The sequence below is a fragment of the Suncus etruscus genome, chromosome 2 (genome assembly GCF_024139225.1).
Source record: "Suncus etruscus isolate mSunEtr1 chromosome 2, mSunEtr1.pri.cur, whole genome shotgun sequence".
NCBI lineage: Eukaryota > Metazoa > Chordata > Mammalia > Eulipotyphla > Soricidae > Suncus > Suncus etruscus.
Window position 1 is genome coordinate 35,391,455 of NC_064849.1, and position 16,478 is coordinate 35,407,932.

Consider the following 16,478-nt stretch of genomic DNA (forward strand, 5'->3'; position numbering starts at 1 on the left):
GTCCCCAGGTGTAGACGAAAAACCAAAAAAAAAAAAAAAAAGAATTATACAAATTCAAGAGATAGTACAGCAGGTAGGGTACCTTCATTGTAGGAAGGGGACTCAGGTTCAATCTCTAGTATCCCATATGAACCCCCAGCATTAACAAGAGTAATTCCTGAGTGCAGAATCAGGAGTAACCTCTGAGCATTGCCAAAGCCTCAATAAGAAAAAAAAATCCATTTTAAAAGTACTATACCACCAGGAGTAACTCTAAAGGCATGGTTACTAGCATCAATTAAATCCACAAAAAAACCAAACATGATTTATTCTTATTTCCTAGATACTTACTTTTTGATTTATTAATAAATTCACAATGTATTAGTAATGATTCTAACATAGATGCTAAAAACTGATCATAATGTAAATGCTAAATTCTCTTCCTTACACAATAACATTTTTACTATTTGAAAAGCACTAGTTGAAAATAACTCCATTTAGTAATACCGGTAGCTCTGATTTATTAATACATTCACTATTTTATACCAGCCCTAGATCCATTCTCAGAAGTAATTCGTAAAGGTGCTGGAGGTGGAGTGGACCATATGCAATGGTAGGGATTGCTCAGGGTCATTGGCCAATTGCAAGGCAAGCACCCGACTCTCTTCAAACTGTCTCACATGCTGCCAATAGGTAGTCCCACAGTCCTCAAGCAACCCCAGATATGACTTTCAAACAGTCAGGAATAGTAGCCTTGGAACACCACCAGTTGTGGCCTCAAAATCTAAACAATCCAAATGTACTATTATTACTGCATGCCTAAATTTCTTTTTTTTTTTTTTTTTTTTTTTTTTTTTTTTTTTTTTTGGGCCACACCCTGTGACGCTCAGGGGTTACTCCTGGCTATGCGCTCAGAAGTTGCTCCTGGCTTCTTGGGGGACCATATGGGACGCCGGGGGATCGAACCGCGGTCCGTCCTAGGCTAGCGCAGGCAAGGCAGGCACCTTACCTCCAGCGCCACCGCCCGGCCCCTGCATGCCTAAATTTCTAACCCAAACAAAACTTAACATTTGGAGAACAAGGATCACATAAAAATGATTTAAATGCATTATGTATTTAAACATGGAAATGCCAGTCAGTAGAAGCAAGATCACTCAACTTCCCACAAAAAAGTTTGCTTTGTATGAAAAAGGCAGTGACAACTAAAGGAAATGAAAACTATATAGACATATCAGTTAGTGTACATTACCGGGGCCGGAGTGACAGTACAACAGTAGGGTGTTTGCCTTGTATATGGCCAATCCGGGTTCAAACACCGGCATCCCATATGGTCCCTAGTGCCTGCCAGAAGTAACCCATGAATGCTGCAGGGTGAGGGCCCAAAACCAAAACCAAAACCAAAGTAACAAAAAACACAAACATTTCTGTTAACTAAGAATATACCAAAGTTGAAGGATTCTGTTGATCATAACTGTTTCAATAAAATAAAATTTTAAAATAAATATTTTTAAAAAAGAATATACCACAGTACAGTAGGTGAAATCTTAGGGAACACAAAAGACTAATAATACAAAAGCAGATTTGTTAGTGGAAAAAAGAACCATTATCTACCATGCCCTTCTGTCACACCCTTTTTATTTGTAGTCATAACTGCAAGCTGTTTTAAAGACAATGGCAATGTTATTAAGGGAGCCTTCAAGCTGTGCCAAAGCACATATACATAGCAATTCAGAACAATCAGTCTTACTTTCATGAGAGCAAAGGTTGTAGCCAAATGAAATGGGTGGATACCATATAAAACAATCTTGGATTAGCTAATAGGATATAGGAAAAAATGATCCTAACGTAGATGCTAAATTCTCTTCCTCCTTTACACAATAAAATTTTACTATTTGAAAAGCACTAGTTGAAAATAGTTCCATTCATCAATGGCCTGTCAGTAAGCATAAAGATCCTTTTTATTTTTTTGTACAATCTGTAAAGGTAAAATACATGCACTAGACACATTAGATTTGAAATAATATTCTAAAGGATGCTGTATAGAAAGTAGTGGAAAGCTATAAACATATATGTACCTACATATATATACTTACTTTAGAGAAAACCCAAGAGCTTATAAACATGTAACCAAGTAGAAAATGACAAAAGCAACAAATGCAAGCCTAAAGCTTGACTGTTAGTCCAACAATTTTTGTTCAGGAAACATAATTGTCTTATTCTTCAGGAAACAAATATTCTTCCACGCAGTTTTATTTTTACTCCATTTCCCTAATCATAAAGTTCAAAATATTAAGAAATAGTATTTCAAAGTTTGATAATCATTTAATTCAAACTACATGAAAACTTATTTTATAAATGATTGGAAAAAGACTATATATAAAATAATCATATATAATCATATATATTTAAAGAGGTCCTTCAACTAGAATGTAAACTATTAGACCACATCAGTTTAAAATGCTACAAATGGGCCAGAGCAATAGTGGGTAAGGCATTTGCCTTACATGCAGCGGGCTCAGGTTCAATCCCTGATATCCCATATGGCTCCCCGAGCTTGCCAGGAGTAATTTCTGAGTGCAAAGCCAGGCGAACCCCTGAACTTTGCCAGGTGTTGCCCCAAAAAACAAACAAATAAATAAAAAACCACAATAGGGCCAATTATGTTATTCACATAGCAACATATTCAAGTGCTACAATATCACATCCAAAGTCAATATTATACCCAATTTCCCTCCAAACTAAGAAACCCTGCCTGGGTAAAACGCAACATCAGCATCTCCTTCCTCAGGACCCAAAGTCTCATTATAGATACTTAAAGCAACAGCAACAGACAAAGGAAGCTGCCTGTAGACTTCCTCGGCATGAGGCAAAGCAAGGGTAATTACAACAATGATGCCCAGTTGACTACGGCAATGCTCACATTTGTTTGAGCGATGCTGATTCTTGGAAAGCTGATTGAAAAGAAGTCCTTGTCTTGGCAGAGCAGGCAGAATGCCCAGATGCCTATGAACAGTATGTTGATATATGACAACACCAGAGTGATTTCATAATTAAGATTTTAAGAAGGTCAACAATAACAGCACTACATGGATCAGGAGAATGATGAGAATGACATACCACTGCTTCTCGCAGCCATCAAAAAACACAATGCGGGGCCGGAGAGATACCACAGAGGTAAGGCGTTTGCTTAGACGCAGGATGATGATTCGAATCCCGGAATCCCATATGGTCCCAGAGCCTGCCAGGAGCGATTTCTGAGCATAGAGCCAGAAGTAACCCCTGAGCGCTGCAGAGTGTGACCCAAAAACAAAACAAAACAAAAAAAACCCACAATTCCTAAGAAGGCACTATGTGGCCAACATGGGTTAAGGCCGGCGTGGTGGTGCTAGAGGTAAGGTGTTTGCCTTGCTAGCGCTAGCCTCGGACGGACCACGATTTGATCCCCCGGCATCCCATATGGACCCCCAAGCCAGGAGCGACTTCTGAGCGCATAGCCAGGAGTAACCCCTGAGCGTTAACGGGTGTGGCCCAAAAACCAAAAAAAAAAAAAACCCTGGCATCTCATATGGTCCCCAGAGCACCACCAGGAGTAACCCCTGAATACCACTGAATGTGGTCCCAAAACAAACAAACTAAAATGGCCATATTATTAAGACCTAAGATAATACAGTACAATAGGCAGCGGTGCCTTGTGCATAACCAAGCCAGGTTCCTCCATATCCCAGTATCCCATCCACTACCTAGAGCCCTTCAGGAGTAATTCTTATTTTTTTCTTCTTCTTCCAGTTTTTGGGTCAAACCGGCGGCGCACAAGAGTTACTCCTGGCTCTGTGCTCAGAGCTCCTGGCAGGCACAGGGAACCATATGGTATGCCAGGATTCGAACCACTGTCAGTCCTGGGTTTGCGGCTTTTAAGGCAACCACCTTACCCCTGTGCTATCTCTCCAGCCCCTTCAGGAGTAATTCTTTAGTGCAGAGGCAGAAGTAATCCCTGAGCATCAACAGGTTTCACCACTACCTCAGAAAAAATTTTTTTCTAAGTTACATTATCTTGTCATTCTAGCATATTAGCATTTTACTAAATTTAAAATATACTAAGGCATATAATTTTTTCAAAGCAAAACCAAATAAAGAGATTTTATTAAAAAAAAAATGTTTTATGGGGGCCGGGTAGGTGGCGCTGGAGGTAAGGTGTCTGCCTTGCAAGCGCTAGCCAAGGAAGGACCGCGGTTCGATCCCCCGGCGTCCCATATGGTCCCCCCAAGCCAGGGGCGATTTCTGAGCACATAGCCAGGAGTAACCCCTGAGCGTCAAACGGGTGTGGCCCAAAACCAAAAAAAAAAAAAATGTTTTATGATAGCTGGAGAGATAGTACAGGAGTAGGTGCTTGCATTACACATGGCCAATCCAGGTTCAAGTCCTAGCAGAGTAAGAAGTAAGCTCTGTCCAGTGCCAGATATGACCCCAAAACAAAAAGTGTATTTAATTATTTTTATTTTGGGGCCAAACTCAGAAACCCTGAGGTTCAAAGGTTACTCCCTGGATCCACAGTAATTATTTCTTGCAGTGCTCAGGGGTCCATAAGGGATAACTGGGGATTGAACCCAGTGTGCAAGACAAGCATCAACCCACTGTACTACCTCTCCAGCCCCTAAGAACCAAAAGGATTTAAACTAAAATAAACTATGACTTTATAATAACATCAGTATATTCCTACAGTACTATACATATAGTAATTCATTAAGATGGAGGAAAGATGAAGAATAAAATTCAGGTTTTGGAAAAAATTCCTGAGGGGAGTAAATTCAAGTAGTTTCCTTTTTATTTGTTTTCTTTGTGTTTTTGGGGTCCTACCCTGTGTTTTGTAGGGCTTACTTCTAGCTCTGCGAAGGGATCATTCTTAGTGGGACTCGGGTGACCATGCTCAGCTCAAACCTGGATCAGCTATCTACAAGCAAACGCTTTATACTCTGAACTAACTCTCCAGCCCCTAAGAACTTGCTTAATTTAAGACTCATACAACTTTTTTTGGTTTATGTTTTGGGTACATACTTAGCCATGCTCAGAAATTACTCCTGGCTCTGTACTCAGGAATCACTCTTTAGCAGAGCATCAGGGAATCACAGGGGATACCAAAGGCCAAAGCCACACGTTGGCAATAAGCAAGGAAGCATCTTATCCTCTATATTACTGCTCCAGCCCCAAGACTCATAACTTTTTTCAGAAGCATTAATTAGAACTTATATTTTTGACTAGTCCAAACTGCTAGCAAGAGAAATCTATTTCTCATACTAAAATGAAAGGGACATGTCTTCTAAGCACATACTGTTTTAAAAAGCCCCAAAAGTTTGGGCCAGAGAGATAGCATGGAGGTAAGAGCATTTTGCCTTTCATGCAGAAGGTCATCGGTTTCGAATCCCGGCGTCCCATATAGTCCCCTGAGCCTGCCAGGAGCAATTTTCTGAGCATAGGAGCCAGGAATAACCCCTGAGCACTGCCGGGTGGGACCCCAAAAAAAAAAAAAAATTCGGGGCCCAGCAGTGGCGCTAGAGGTAAGGTGCCTGCCTTGCCTGCGCTAGCCTTGGACAGACCGCGGTTTGATCCCCCGTGTCCCATATGGTCCCCCAAGCCAGGAGAGCAACTTCTGAGCGCATAGCCAGGAGTAACCCCTGAGCGTCACCAGGTGTAGCCCAAAAAACAAACAAAAAAAAATTCACAACAGTTTAAGCTCTTGGGGCCGGAGCAATAACACAGCAGAGTAAGGTGTTTTGCCTTACACTCAGTCAACACAGGATGGACCCCAGCTCAAATCCCAACATCCCATATGGTCCTCAGAGTCTGACAGGAGTGATTCTGAGCACAGAACCAGGAGTACCCCCAAAAACAAACAAACAAACAAAAAAATACTATAAAAAAATTTAAGCTCTTTTTGGGCAAATCCTCATGTCAGTTTATTATATACTATGCTAATCTGTTCTAAGAAAGGAACTACATTATGAATAGCATTAAACTATATTTAAATGAATTAATAGCCTGTTTTTGAATAATATTCAATGAATCCATTATTTAAAATCACGTATAAGTAGACAAGAGATATTACAAAGGTTATGGTGTTTGCCTTGCATACACCCAAACCTGGATCAATCCCTCACTATGTATATGGTCCCCCAACACCGCCAGGAGTGATTTCTAAGCATAGTCAGAAATAAGCACTGAATACTGCCAGGTAAGCCTCCAAAACATAAAATAATGATGTTCACAAAGTATGATGGTGAAGCACAGAATATCAAGTAAATATATAAAAGGAACCCTAAATTAATTTGGGAATCAGAGGAAAATTACTAGTAGTATAAAGAATTCAAGAATAGTGGAGTAGAATGACAAGGGAAGAGTACTAATACAGCTTATTTACCTATGTAACATTTACCTATGTTCCAGGTATATTAATCCTACACCATAATATATTTAATTCTAATAGCTCTTTGAGGTATGATGATTATCTCCATTTTAGTGAGGCAAAGTGAAATATAACTAGCTCAAGGTGACAGCAAGCAGTATTATATCATTTTCACATTGAGAGTACCACTTCACAATCCAGTTTTTCCTGGAAATTGCTTATCAGTTACAACAGACACAGTTTTGCGCAGTCAAGTCTATATGATAAGCAAATACATTCCATGTTTACACACAAATTTCTTTGGTTGAGCACTAGATAAAATTCTTAAACTCGGGTTTTTAAATGTGTGTGTGTGTGTGTGTGTGTGTGTGTGTGACTCCAACATAATCCAAGAATGAAACTCAAGGCCTTATATAAGCAAAGCATGCATTCTAAGTCTTTGCATAGCTTCCAGCCCATTATTTGTTATTTGTAACCTTAAACTCTAGGATCACTCTCAACAAGATAGGTTTGATCACTCCTGAGCAGCTCTAGAAACTGAAAATTCTCTAAGACATTTCTAGCGCAGGGGACCATGCTAATCTTCTCTGCATCATTCCAATTTTAGTATATAAACTGCCAAAGTGAGCACGCTCTAAGACATTTCTAAAAGAACTCTATCACACTTAATTTGGCACGCAGTTAATCACTATTTATTAAAATTATTGCTAATATTTGTATGTAGGAAGTAAATGTATGTACTAAATCAATTAGGACAAATTATTTGTGTAATAACACATCAACTTCAGTTTTGAATGTGAACACCTGTGTAGATGATAACAGTAAGGATAATTGTGAGAAATCATCTAAAAATTCAGTCCTGGGACCGGAGAGGTGGCACTAGAGGTAAGGCATCTGCCTTGCAAGCGCTAGCCTAGAACAGACTCGGTTCGATCCCCGACATCCCATATGGTTCCCCCCAAGCCAGGAGCAATTTCTGAGCGCATAGCCAGGAATAACCCCTGAGCATCAAATGGGTGTGGCCCAAACAAAACAAAACAAAATTAAATAAATATAAGTTCAGTCCTGGACAGGTTGAGTTCCTATCCAATTATTAGGTCAAGATTGGTAGTTACCTGGGGTCCTCAGAAATAAACAGAGGAAATAAATTTACAAGTTTTCAAATTGGTTTTCAAATTTCAGTGCATGTCAAAATCATCTGAAAGTCTAGTTAAAACACAAAATGGTAGGAGCCTGTTCCTATACTTTTGTTTTTTGGCTACACTCAGCAGTGCTCTGAGCTTGTTCCTGGGTTATGCCAGGGATCATTCCAAGTAGTGCTCAAGGGACCAAGTGATGACTGGGAGCAAACCCAGGTCAGCTTTGTGCAAGGCAAATGCCCTATCTATACTATCACTCTGACTCGTGTTCCTATACTTTTTAAGTACCTATATACTCAAGTATAAGCTGAGCTTATCCGGCACAAAATTTGTGCCAAAAAAACCGATCTTGGCTATACTCAGGTCATACAGGTTATTTGATTTGGTGCACATGCACTGAGTCAAATGCAGTCTCCAGTTGTCTTCTGCGTCTGCTGGAGGGGGGCGGTGCTTCAAGTCATGGCCGAGCTGAAGGGGTAGGCGGCCAAACTGAACTGGATGCCACTGAACTATTTAACCCACAATATTCTGAACTTTGTATGAGACTGACAGCAGTGATGATATCTGTGAACTGAGTGATGATGACGATGTCTATGCATACCCTCAAATCAGATACACCTGAAGCTCTGTTTGGACATACAGAGGAGGAGGAGGAATCCAGTTTGAAGGATTTTAACCTGTGATTAGCTTGATTACCCTGTTAAGCTATGGTTTTTCTGCACTTTTAAAGTTTAAAGTTATTGTTGCTAGTTTACAGTTTTTCTTTAGCAATAAATATTGAAAAAATACATTTAACTACTGATTCCTCAATTATTGAAATTGGGGGGGTAATATATTTTTATTTTTAAAATTTACCAGTGGCTGCTGCATTCATCCACCTCGGCTTATACTCAAGTCACTAAGTTTTCCCAATTTTTAGGATAAAATTAAGGTGTTGGCTTATACTCTACTATATGCAGTAAGTCTAAAGGGGCCTGAGAAGTTTCATTTCAACAATGAAATTTCCTGGGACACTAACTTGGAGAATCAAATGATGTACTTTTTTCACCTGTGACTGTGACCAAGCAGCAAGCCTGAGAGTTGACAATCACTCAATGGGTTAAAGCCAAAATGTCTCTTTTTTGTTTGTTTGTTTTTGGGCCACACCAGGCCAAACTCAGGGGGTTACTTCTGGCTCTATGCTCAGAAATTGCTCCTGGCAGGCTCAGAGGACCATATGGGATGCCGGGGATCAAATCCAGGTCTGTACTGAATCGGCCACATGCAAGGCAAATGCCCAACTGCTGTGCTATCACTCCCAACCACTTAAAGTCAAATTTCTTCAACTATAGTTATGACACAATATGGGGTTGCAAGACTTCCTTATGGGTCACATCCAGTGTTGCTCAGTGGTTAATCCTGGCTATGCATTCAGAAGTTATGCATGGTGGCACTCCAGACACTTTTTTTAATAAGGGATAATGGGGATTGAACCAGGTAGGTCAAATGCAAGGCATAATACTCTACCTGCTGTACTATCTCTCCAACACCACATGACATTCTTTATTTTTTTAAATCAATTATTTATTATCAGTAAATGTTTACTTTATTATGCCTATTTTATATAGCCAGGGTGTAAGAGGGGTTGGGGTTAGTAGAGTAAACGAGCACTAGCCTTGCACAAAGACAACTTCCAGCATTCCAAATGACCCCCAAGTGGCCAGGGATGATCCCTAACAACAAAGCACTGAATGGGTATAGCTCCCAAACAAAAATTGTTATTAATATGTAAAACTGCTGTCAAAAATCAAATCACCTAAGATTTTTTTTCTCAAGTTTCTAGTCAAAACCTACTAAAAGTGTTCCTAACTCCCTCTAAAGGTAAACTTAAAATTTAGATTCAAAATTCTATTCCCAGCTTTTTAGATATCACTTGGTATAAATCTTTATGGTTGATTTATAAAAAGAATAGTAAAGCTATTAAATATAGCACTGAAAACGTGGCATTCTGACTTAATTATAAATAAATTAATTCTGGATAAAAAACATAAATCAATGAGTAGCAACTATTGTTTCAGAGCCATTCACTGAAACATTGGTAAGCCATAAAGGAGTGGGAAATAGAGAAAGGTAATATATTCAAATACACTAATACAGGGGGTCTCAAACTCGCAGCCCGCAGGCCATTTGCAGCCCTCCATACAACATTTTGTAGCCCGCGGGCCATCGCTGTATTTGCAATTATTCACTTACTGAATAATCACAATAAAAATCGCATTAGTAAGAAAAAAAATCACATTAAACATTCCATACCCCGAGCAATTCCCTTCGGGTATGCAAATGTTTAATGCGATTTTTTTCCTTACTAATGCGATCTTTTATTGCGAATATTCGGTAAGTGAAAATCCCTTATGTGGGCCTGCCTCACCCCGACTTTGCCTCCTGCGGCCCCCAGGTAAATTGAGTTTGAGACCCCCTGCACTAATAGAATAAGTCCATTATAGAACACTATGTCACCTGAAAATGCTTGCAAATGAGGTATTCAACTCTGAAGTGATATCAAAGCACCCTTATATCTCTCTCTTTTTGTGGCTATTTTAGATTGTGAATGCTTTCAAAAGGGAATGACGAAGCTCTTATCTTTCAAAGTATAATGCATTGTTTGTGCCCCTTGCCCAGTGATGTTAGCAAACCTTATCAACTTTTTCTTGAAAAGATGTGCAAAGATGGACAAATGGTGAGTTAGTAAGTTCATTTAAGGCTATAAACTTCTATCATTCACCCATGGTAGCCAGTTTCTCATAAATTTTAACACAAAAGAATTTCTTGCAATTAACCTAAAAATTAACCTTGATATGGACAAAGAATAAAGCTACTAAACACTGAGATTAGTATAAGAGTTGGTTTATTTTGGTTATTACTGCTTTACTTAAAACAGATAGTAATTTATGTTAAGGAAAATTAGAATTAAGCTATACAAAAAAAAATTAAGCTATATGCTTAAAAAGTATATGCAAATGCCAGTGAATTATATAAACACACTAAAAGACAACTAAATATAGAATGAATTAAAATAGCTAGCTGCAAAATAAAAATGGCAAGCTGCAATGAAATAAATGAAAATATACCTTTTTTTATATTTGGTAATGCAATTACAAAGGTATTTGATGGTATAAAGTAAAGGAAGTTTACACATACACCTTTTTTAAAGTTCTCTAAAGAACTCAACCTGTGTAAAAATGTTTCCAAATAAAAAGGAAATAAAGAAATGTGATAACATATAGGTGAGAAATAAAGAAAATTTTAAGAAATTTTTTCCAGTTTTTTTCTAAATTTGGACTGATCTTTAAATTTCACATTTTATAAATTAACAAAAGTGCTTAATATTTAACAGTTATCTTATGTCAGGGTCTAGAGTACTAGTACAGCTGGTAGGGGCATTTGCTTTGCATGTGCAAACCAGGTTTGATTCCGTTACCTTCCTATATGGTTTTGGACACTAATGACGGAAAACATTCACTGGGTAAAGGGTGGTATACATTTTTTGACTGAAAATCAATCAGAAACCAGTTTGTAACCATGGTGCTTAAATAAAGTAATAAAAAAAAGAGAAAATATTTATTTATAGACAAACCTGATAATATATAAGTGAGAAATAAGGGTAAGAAATTTAAAACTTTTTCCAGGTTTAGTTTTCTAGAGTTGGTAAATCTTTTAATTTCACATTTTATAAATAAACAAACTTTATTCTCTATCTAAGAGTTAACCATTTCAGGCGCCAAAGTAATAATACATCAGGTAATGTGCTTGACTTGCATATTGGCCAACTCAGGTATGATTCCAAGCATCCCATGTGGTTCTCCAAATAGTGCCAGTATTAATTCCTGAGTGAAGAGCCAGAAGTAACCCACTGAATATTACCCAAGTGTGGCCCAAAACCAAAAAAATTCATTTCATTTCATTATTCTACTAGCTATATACACAACAAAACATAACTTCACCTGCATAAAAAAAAACTGACCTTCAGTTATACGCATAGGTACTGAGATACAAATTCCTGCAAATTTGTAAATTCTAATTATTTCCACACCCCCTACAAATGACCATGTTTTAGGATTGAATTTACTGTAGTGCAGATTACTAAGTAAAACCCAAGGCTCCTTAAGACAGCATAGAAATATTTTTATGGCACTGGAGGTAAGGTGTCTGCCTTGCAAGCGCTAGTCAAGGAAGGACTTCGGTCTGATGCCCTGGTGTCCCATATGGTCCCCCCCTAGCCAGGGGCAATTTCTGAGTGTTTAGCCAGGAGTAACCCCTGAGCATCAAATGGGTGTGGCCCAAAAAAAAACAAAAAAAAAAAAAACAAAAAAAAAAACAAAAAAAAAGAAATATTTTTATGGCAATAGAAATAAAATACATAGGAGAAAGTGCTAAAAAAAAAAAAAAAAGGTTCAACAAGTAATTTACACCAAAAATTGAAAATTTTGCAATGAAGAGCAAGATAGCTCATTCAGCTAAACACAGGCTTTGCATGCAGGAAGCTTTGATTCAATCCCTCATAACATATGGGCTCTATGATACCAAAAGGAGTGACTAAGCAAGCCCCTGAGCACTGCTGGATGTGGCCCCAAAACAAACCTAAAAAAATAGAAGTTAAATGACTATTTGGTGAACAAGAGATAACTTCTAAAATATCCTACAAATTTGTGTAATATCCCATAAATTACAAAAAAAATATTTCCCTTTTGAAAGTCTAAAACGAGGAGCCGGAGTGATGGCATAGTGATAAGGCATTTGTCTTGCACTGGGCCAACACAGGACAGACCCTGGTATCCCATATGGTCCCTTGAGCCAGCCAAGAGAAACTTCTGAGTACAGAGCCAGGAGTAACTCCTGAGTGCTGGCATGTATTACCCAAAAACAAACCAACAAAAAGGAAAGTCTAATGGGGCCCGAGAGATAGCACAGCAGAGTTTGCCCTGCAAGTAGCCGATCCAGGATGTAGGGTGGTTGGTTGGAATCCAGCGTCCCACATGGTCCCCCGTACCTACCAGGAGCTATTTCTAAGCAAATAGCCAGGAGTAACCCCTAAGTGCCACCGGGTGTGGCCCAAAAAACAAAAAAGGAAAGTCTAAAACAAGCAGGAATGATAGCTCAAAAATTTGGAGGAAACACTTACATGTGGGAGCTGCTAATTTGATCTCCAGAGCTAGTCTTCCTCCCTGGACACCAGTAATGCACCAGAACACTGAGCTAGGTCATAGCCAAACCCCACACTCCCAAAAACCAATAAACTTCCCAAAGAGAACAGAGAAATAGCTCCAGTGGTAGAGGAACTTCCTGCCATGTGCAAAGTCTTAAGTTCAATCCCCAACGGGGCCAGAGTGGTGGGGCAAGCCATAAAGCGTCTGCCTTGCTCGCATTAGCCTAGGATGGACCACAGTTTGATCCCCTGGTGTCCCATATGGTCCCCCTAGTCAGGAGCAATTTCTGAGTGCATAGCCAGGAGTAACCCCTGAGCATCACCAGGTGTGGCCCAAAAACAAAACAAAACAAAACAAAAACAAAAAAAAAAATGGTTCAATCCCCAAGACTGCATGCATCTCTCCCCCACTGATAGGTATGGGTCCTGATGCCTCCCCAAACCATGCTAAATATAATGTACCCATTCGTTGTTGTTTTTTCATTTTTATTTTAACACACCCTGATTTACCAAGCTGTTCGTACCCAGGTCGTTTCAGGTATTAAATATTCAAACTGCGGGGCTGGAGAGATAGCACAGTGGTGTTTGCCTTGCAAGCAGCCATCCCAGGACCAAAGGTGGTTGGTTCAAATCCCGGCATCCCATATGGTCCTCCGTGCCTGCCAGGAGCTATTCCTGAGCAGATAGCCAGGAGTAATCCCTGAGCACTGCCGGGTGTGGCCCAAAAACCAAAAAAAAAAAAATTTCAAACTGCAATCCTACTACCAATGTCACCAATTTCCCACCCACCAGCCTAACCTCCCCTTGCAGGCACAAATTTACTTCATATTGCTTTTTATAACATAAAGGCAATGAAATTACCTAAACTTGGCTCAAGGGTCAACTGAAGTGATTGTTATCTCTCACTGAGGATTTACTGAGCTGTTGATGGTGCTACTTGAGCCTACTGTGTTACTGTTTAGGCTCAAGGACCTTGGTAGATTTCTATGGAACTTTCCTGATAGATTTTCTGTGATACTCCTCGGGCTGACACTATCCATAAAATTTCGAGGTGTCTTGATGCCATGTGGTCCAAATCTACAGATCTGAAACAAATGTGGTGGTTTGGCAATTTGATATGGATAAGCTGTGAAGCTGGGCCATGTCTGTCAAAGGGGTGTGCTGGTGTGGGCTGCATGTGGGGAAGGGGGGGGGGACACAAACCATTGCCATTACAAAAATATCCCCGAGTATTTTTAGCCTGTAGTCTGGTCCCATCTAAGAAGCTTCATCTGCTCATATTGAATTCAGTTATGGAGTTGGATTGTTTCTGTCTGAGGGTATAAGGTGTAGCACTAGGCTGGTACTAGCTTTAGGCAGAAAAAGGAATCTGCCCCTATCCATTCTGAGAAGACCCCCAGGGGTATAAGACTGACCAGACTCTACCTGGGAGAGCTAGTGGGCCATTATTTTTTTTTTTGGAGCTTGGTAAAGGAGCTGTTTCACAACACCTGTTTGCTTTTCTCTCAAGTCCATAAAAGCAGACCAATCCACCAGTTATTCCCTTGTCCTCCAATTAATTCTACTTTATATAACTATATGTTAATTTTTGCAGCTCACACTCCAATTTTTCAAGGAAGATGAAGGCAGGTTCTACTCAGTATATGCAAGATTGTTAAGCAAGCTTTAGTCTAAATAATAATAGATGTAGATTTTTAAAAGTAGGTTCTCCCTTATTAAAAAATATTGTTTATTTCAGGCCAGAGTCAGAGTGTAGCAGGTAGAGAGCTTGCTTTGCATGCACCCAACATGGGTTCAATCTCCAGGCACTTCATAACTCTCCAGGAAGTGATCCCTGAGCACCAATGGATATAGCAACCATCCCCCCAAAACACACAACACAATTTAAATTTGCACTGGCTAACTTTAACATTACTGTTTCAGTCACAGCAATCTTATTCAATCTCCTTGAATCATGGCAAGCAGTAAATAAAAGATGTATTTGTATCCGAAATATTATCGTTTTATTAAACTTCTGATATCTTCATTTCTAGCTGTTAGGACAGTACTTAGTGAAGTTTCATTCCTTGTTTCCCTCCCTCCCTTCCTACTTTCTTTCCCTTTCCCCTCCCTCCTCCTCCTTCTTTTGGTATAGTGACATTTTCTATGTTCATATATAGAGGTTGAATTCCAGCTCCAACACAGTATCTATGAGCATGCTACTCTACTTCTACTATGATAGTCCTTTTAAGGGGAAAAAAAAAAAAGGAGTACAAATACTTTCCCCCATGGGATTGTTAAAATAGTAGGATTGTGGGAGGGGAAAAAAAGAGAGAATAATACTAATTCAAAAGTCTAGCCACCTGGAGAGGAAGAGCACAAGAGGGAGAGGTATTTGGCCAGTTGACTGGCTAGTTGATACACCCCACTTTAAGCTCTTTCCAGTAGAAAAGCAAATGAGTTTCATCTGCACATGAACAAAATCATGACTAAAGGGAGGGCTGGAGAGATAGCATGGAGGTAGGATGCTAGCCTTGCATGCAGAAGGATGGTGGTTCGAATCCCGGCATCCCATATGGTCCCCGAGCCTGCCAGGAGTGATTTGTGAGCATAGAGGAACCCCTGAAAGCTGCTGAGTGTAGCCCAAAAACCAAAAGGAAAAAAAAAACGAAAAGAAAACTTGGCATGACTATAGAGGGACCTTTGCTCTTTCTTACATTAACCGTTAAAAGGATTGATCACTGGAGATCAATGAGAACATTGGCAACAAAGTGGAGCAAAGAGCCCTGAAAAGGATGGGTAAGGATAAAGACAAACTCAAGGGCTCACAAATGGTAATAATGCAAAAATATAGGCAACTACCATTGTAAAAACTCAGAAGAGGGGGGCCGGAGAGATAGCATTGCAGTTGGGCATTTGCCTTGCAAGCAGCCAACCTAGGGCCAATGATGGTTCAAATCCCGGCATCCCATGTGGTCCCCCATGCCTCCTAGGATCAATTTCTGAGAAGAGCCAGGAGTCACCCCTGAGCGCCACCGGGTGTCGCCCCCAAAAAACAAAAACGAAAACCAAAAAGAAAAAACCTCAGAAAAGTCCACTCAATATCTGTGAATTTAAGTCTAAGAACATTATTCAAGTCCTAATCCACTTATTTAAAATGTTCAGTAAAGATACTTTAAATTAAAGATACTTGTTATTTAGCACACATTAATTTAGGTTTTGTATCATTAACACCTCTTAACATGTACCAATATGTAAAGAAAAAATCAAGTGTAAAGTGTAAAGAAAAAATAAGCAACAGAATATGCAATATGCTATCATGTATGTTTTCTAAAAAAGTAGAGAAAATAGAATACATACCGGAAGAATATATAAGAAACTAGTAACATTGGTTGCTTCCAGTGAAAGAAAAAGTAGACCTGAGGAATAGAAGAAAGAAGAAAATTCACTTTTTGTGCTTTTGCATTTGTACCACATTCTGAACACATTTTGAACACAACACCTATTCAAAAGTAAATATTCTCACATTCTATTAAATATTACATTGTTAAAAGTTTTGGTAACATTCAGTTTTAATGTTGACTTTAGTTTTAAGATTACCCCTAATAAGATTACCGAGAAACCACAAATACAAAAATGACATAAAAATGTTGGAAGTGGAAGAAAAGGAAAATGTTAAGCTCTCTTTAAAAGTAAAAAAAAAATGGGCCCAGGGAGATAGCACAGCGGTGTTTGCCTTGCAAGCAGCCTATCCAGGACAAAGGTGGTTTGGTTCGAATCCCGATGTCCCATATGTCCCCCG

General features: G+C 39.2%; 1 protein-coding gene and 1 pseudogene across 1 annotated transcript in view; both read right to left on the minus strand.

Moving 5' to 3' along the window:
• FBXO34 (F-box protein 34) overlaps positions 1-16,092 on the minus strand; it is a 56,535-nt gene extending 40,443 nt beyond the window's left edge. Inside the window, exon 1 of the mRNA XM_049767157.1 lies at positions 16,037-16,092. Within this exon, the coding sequence (XP_049623114.1) occupies positions 16,037-16,065 (29 nt within the window). The 5' untranslated portion in view covers positions 16,066-16,092. The remainder of the gene's footprint in view (positions 1-16,036) is intronic.
• On the minus strand, positions 6,908-7,003 carry LOC126002379 (uncharacterized; annotated as a pseudogene).
• Positions 16,093-16,478: the final 386 nt, after the last annotated feature.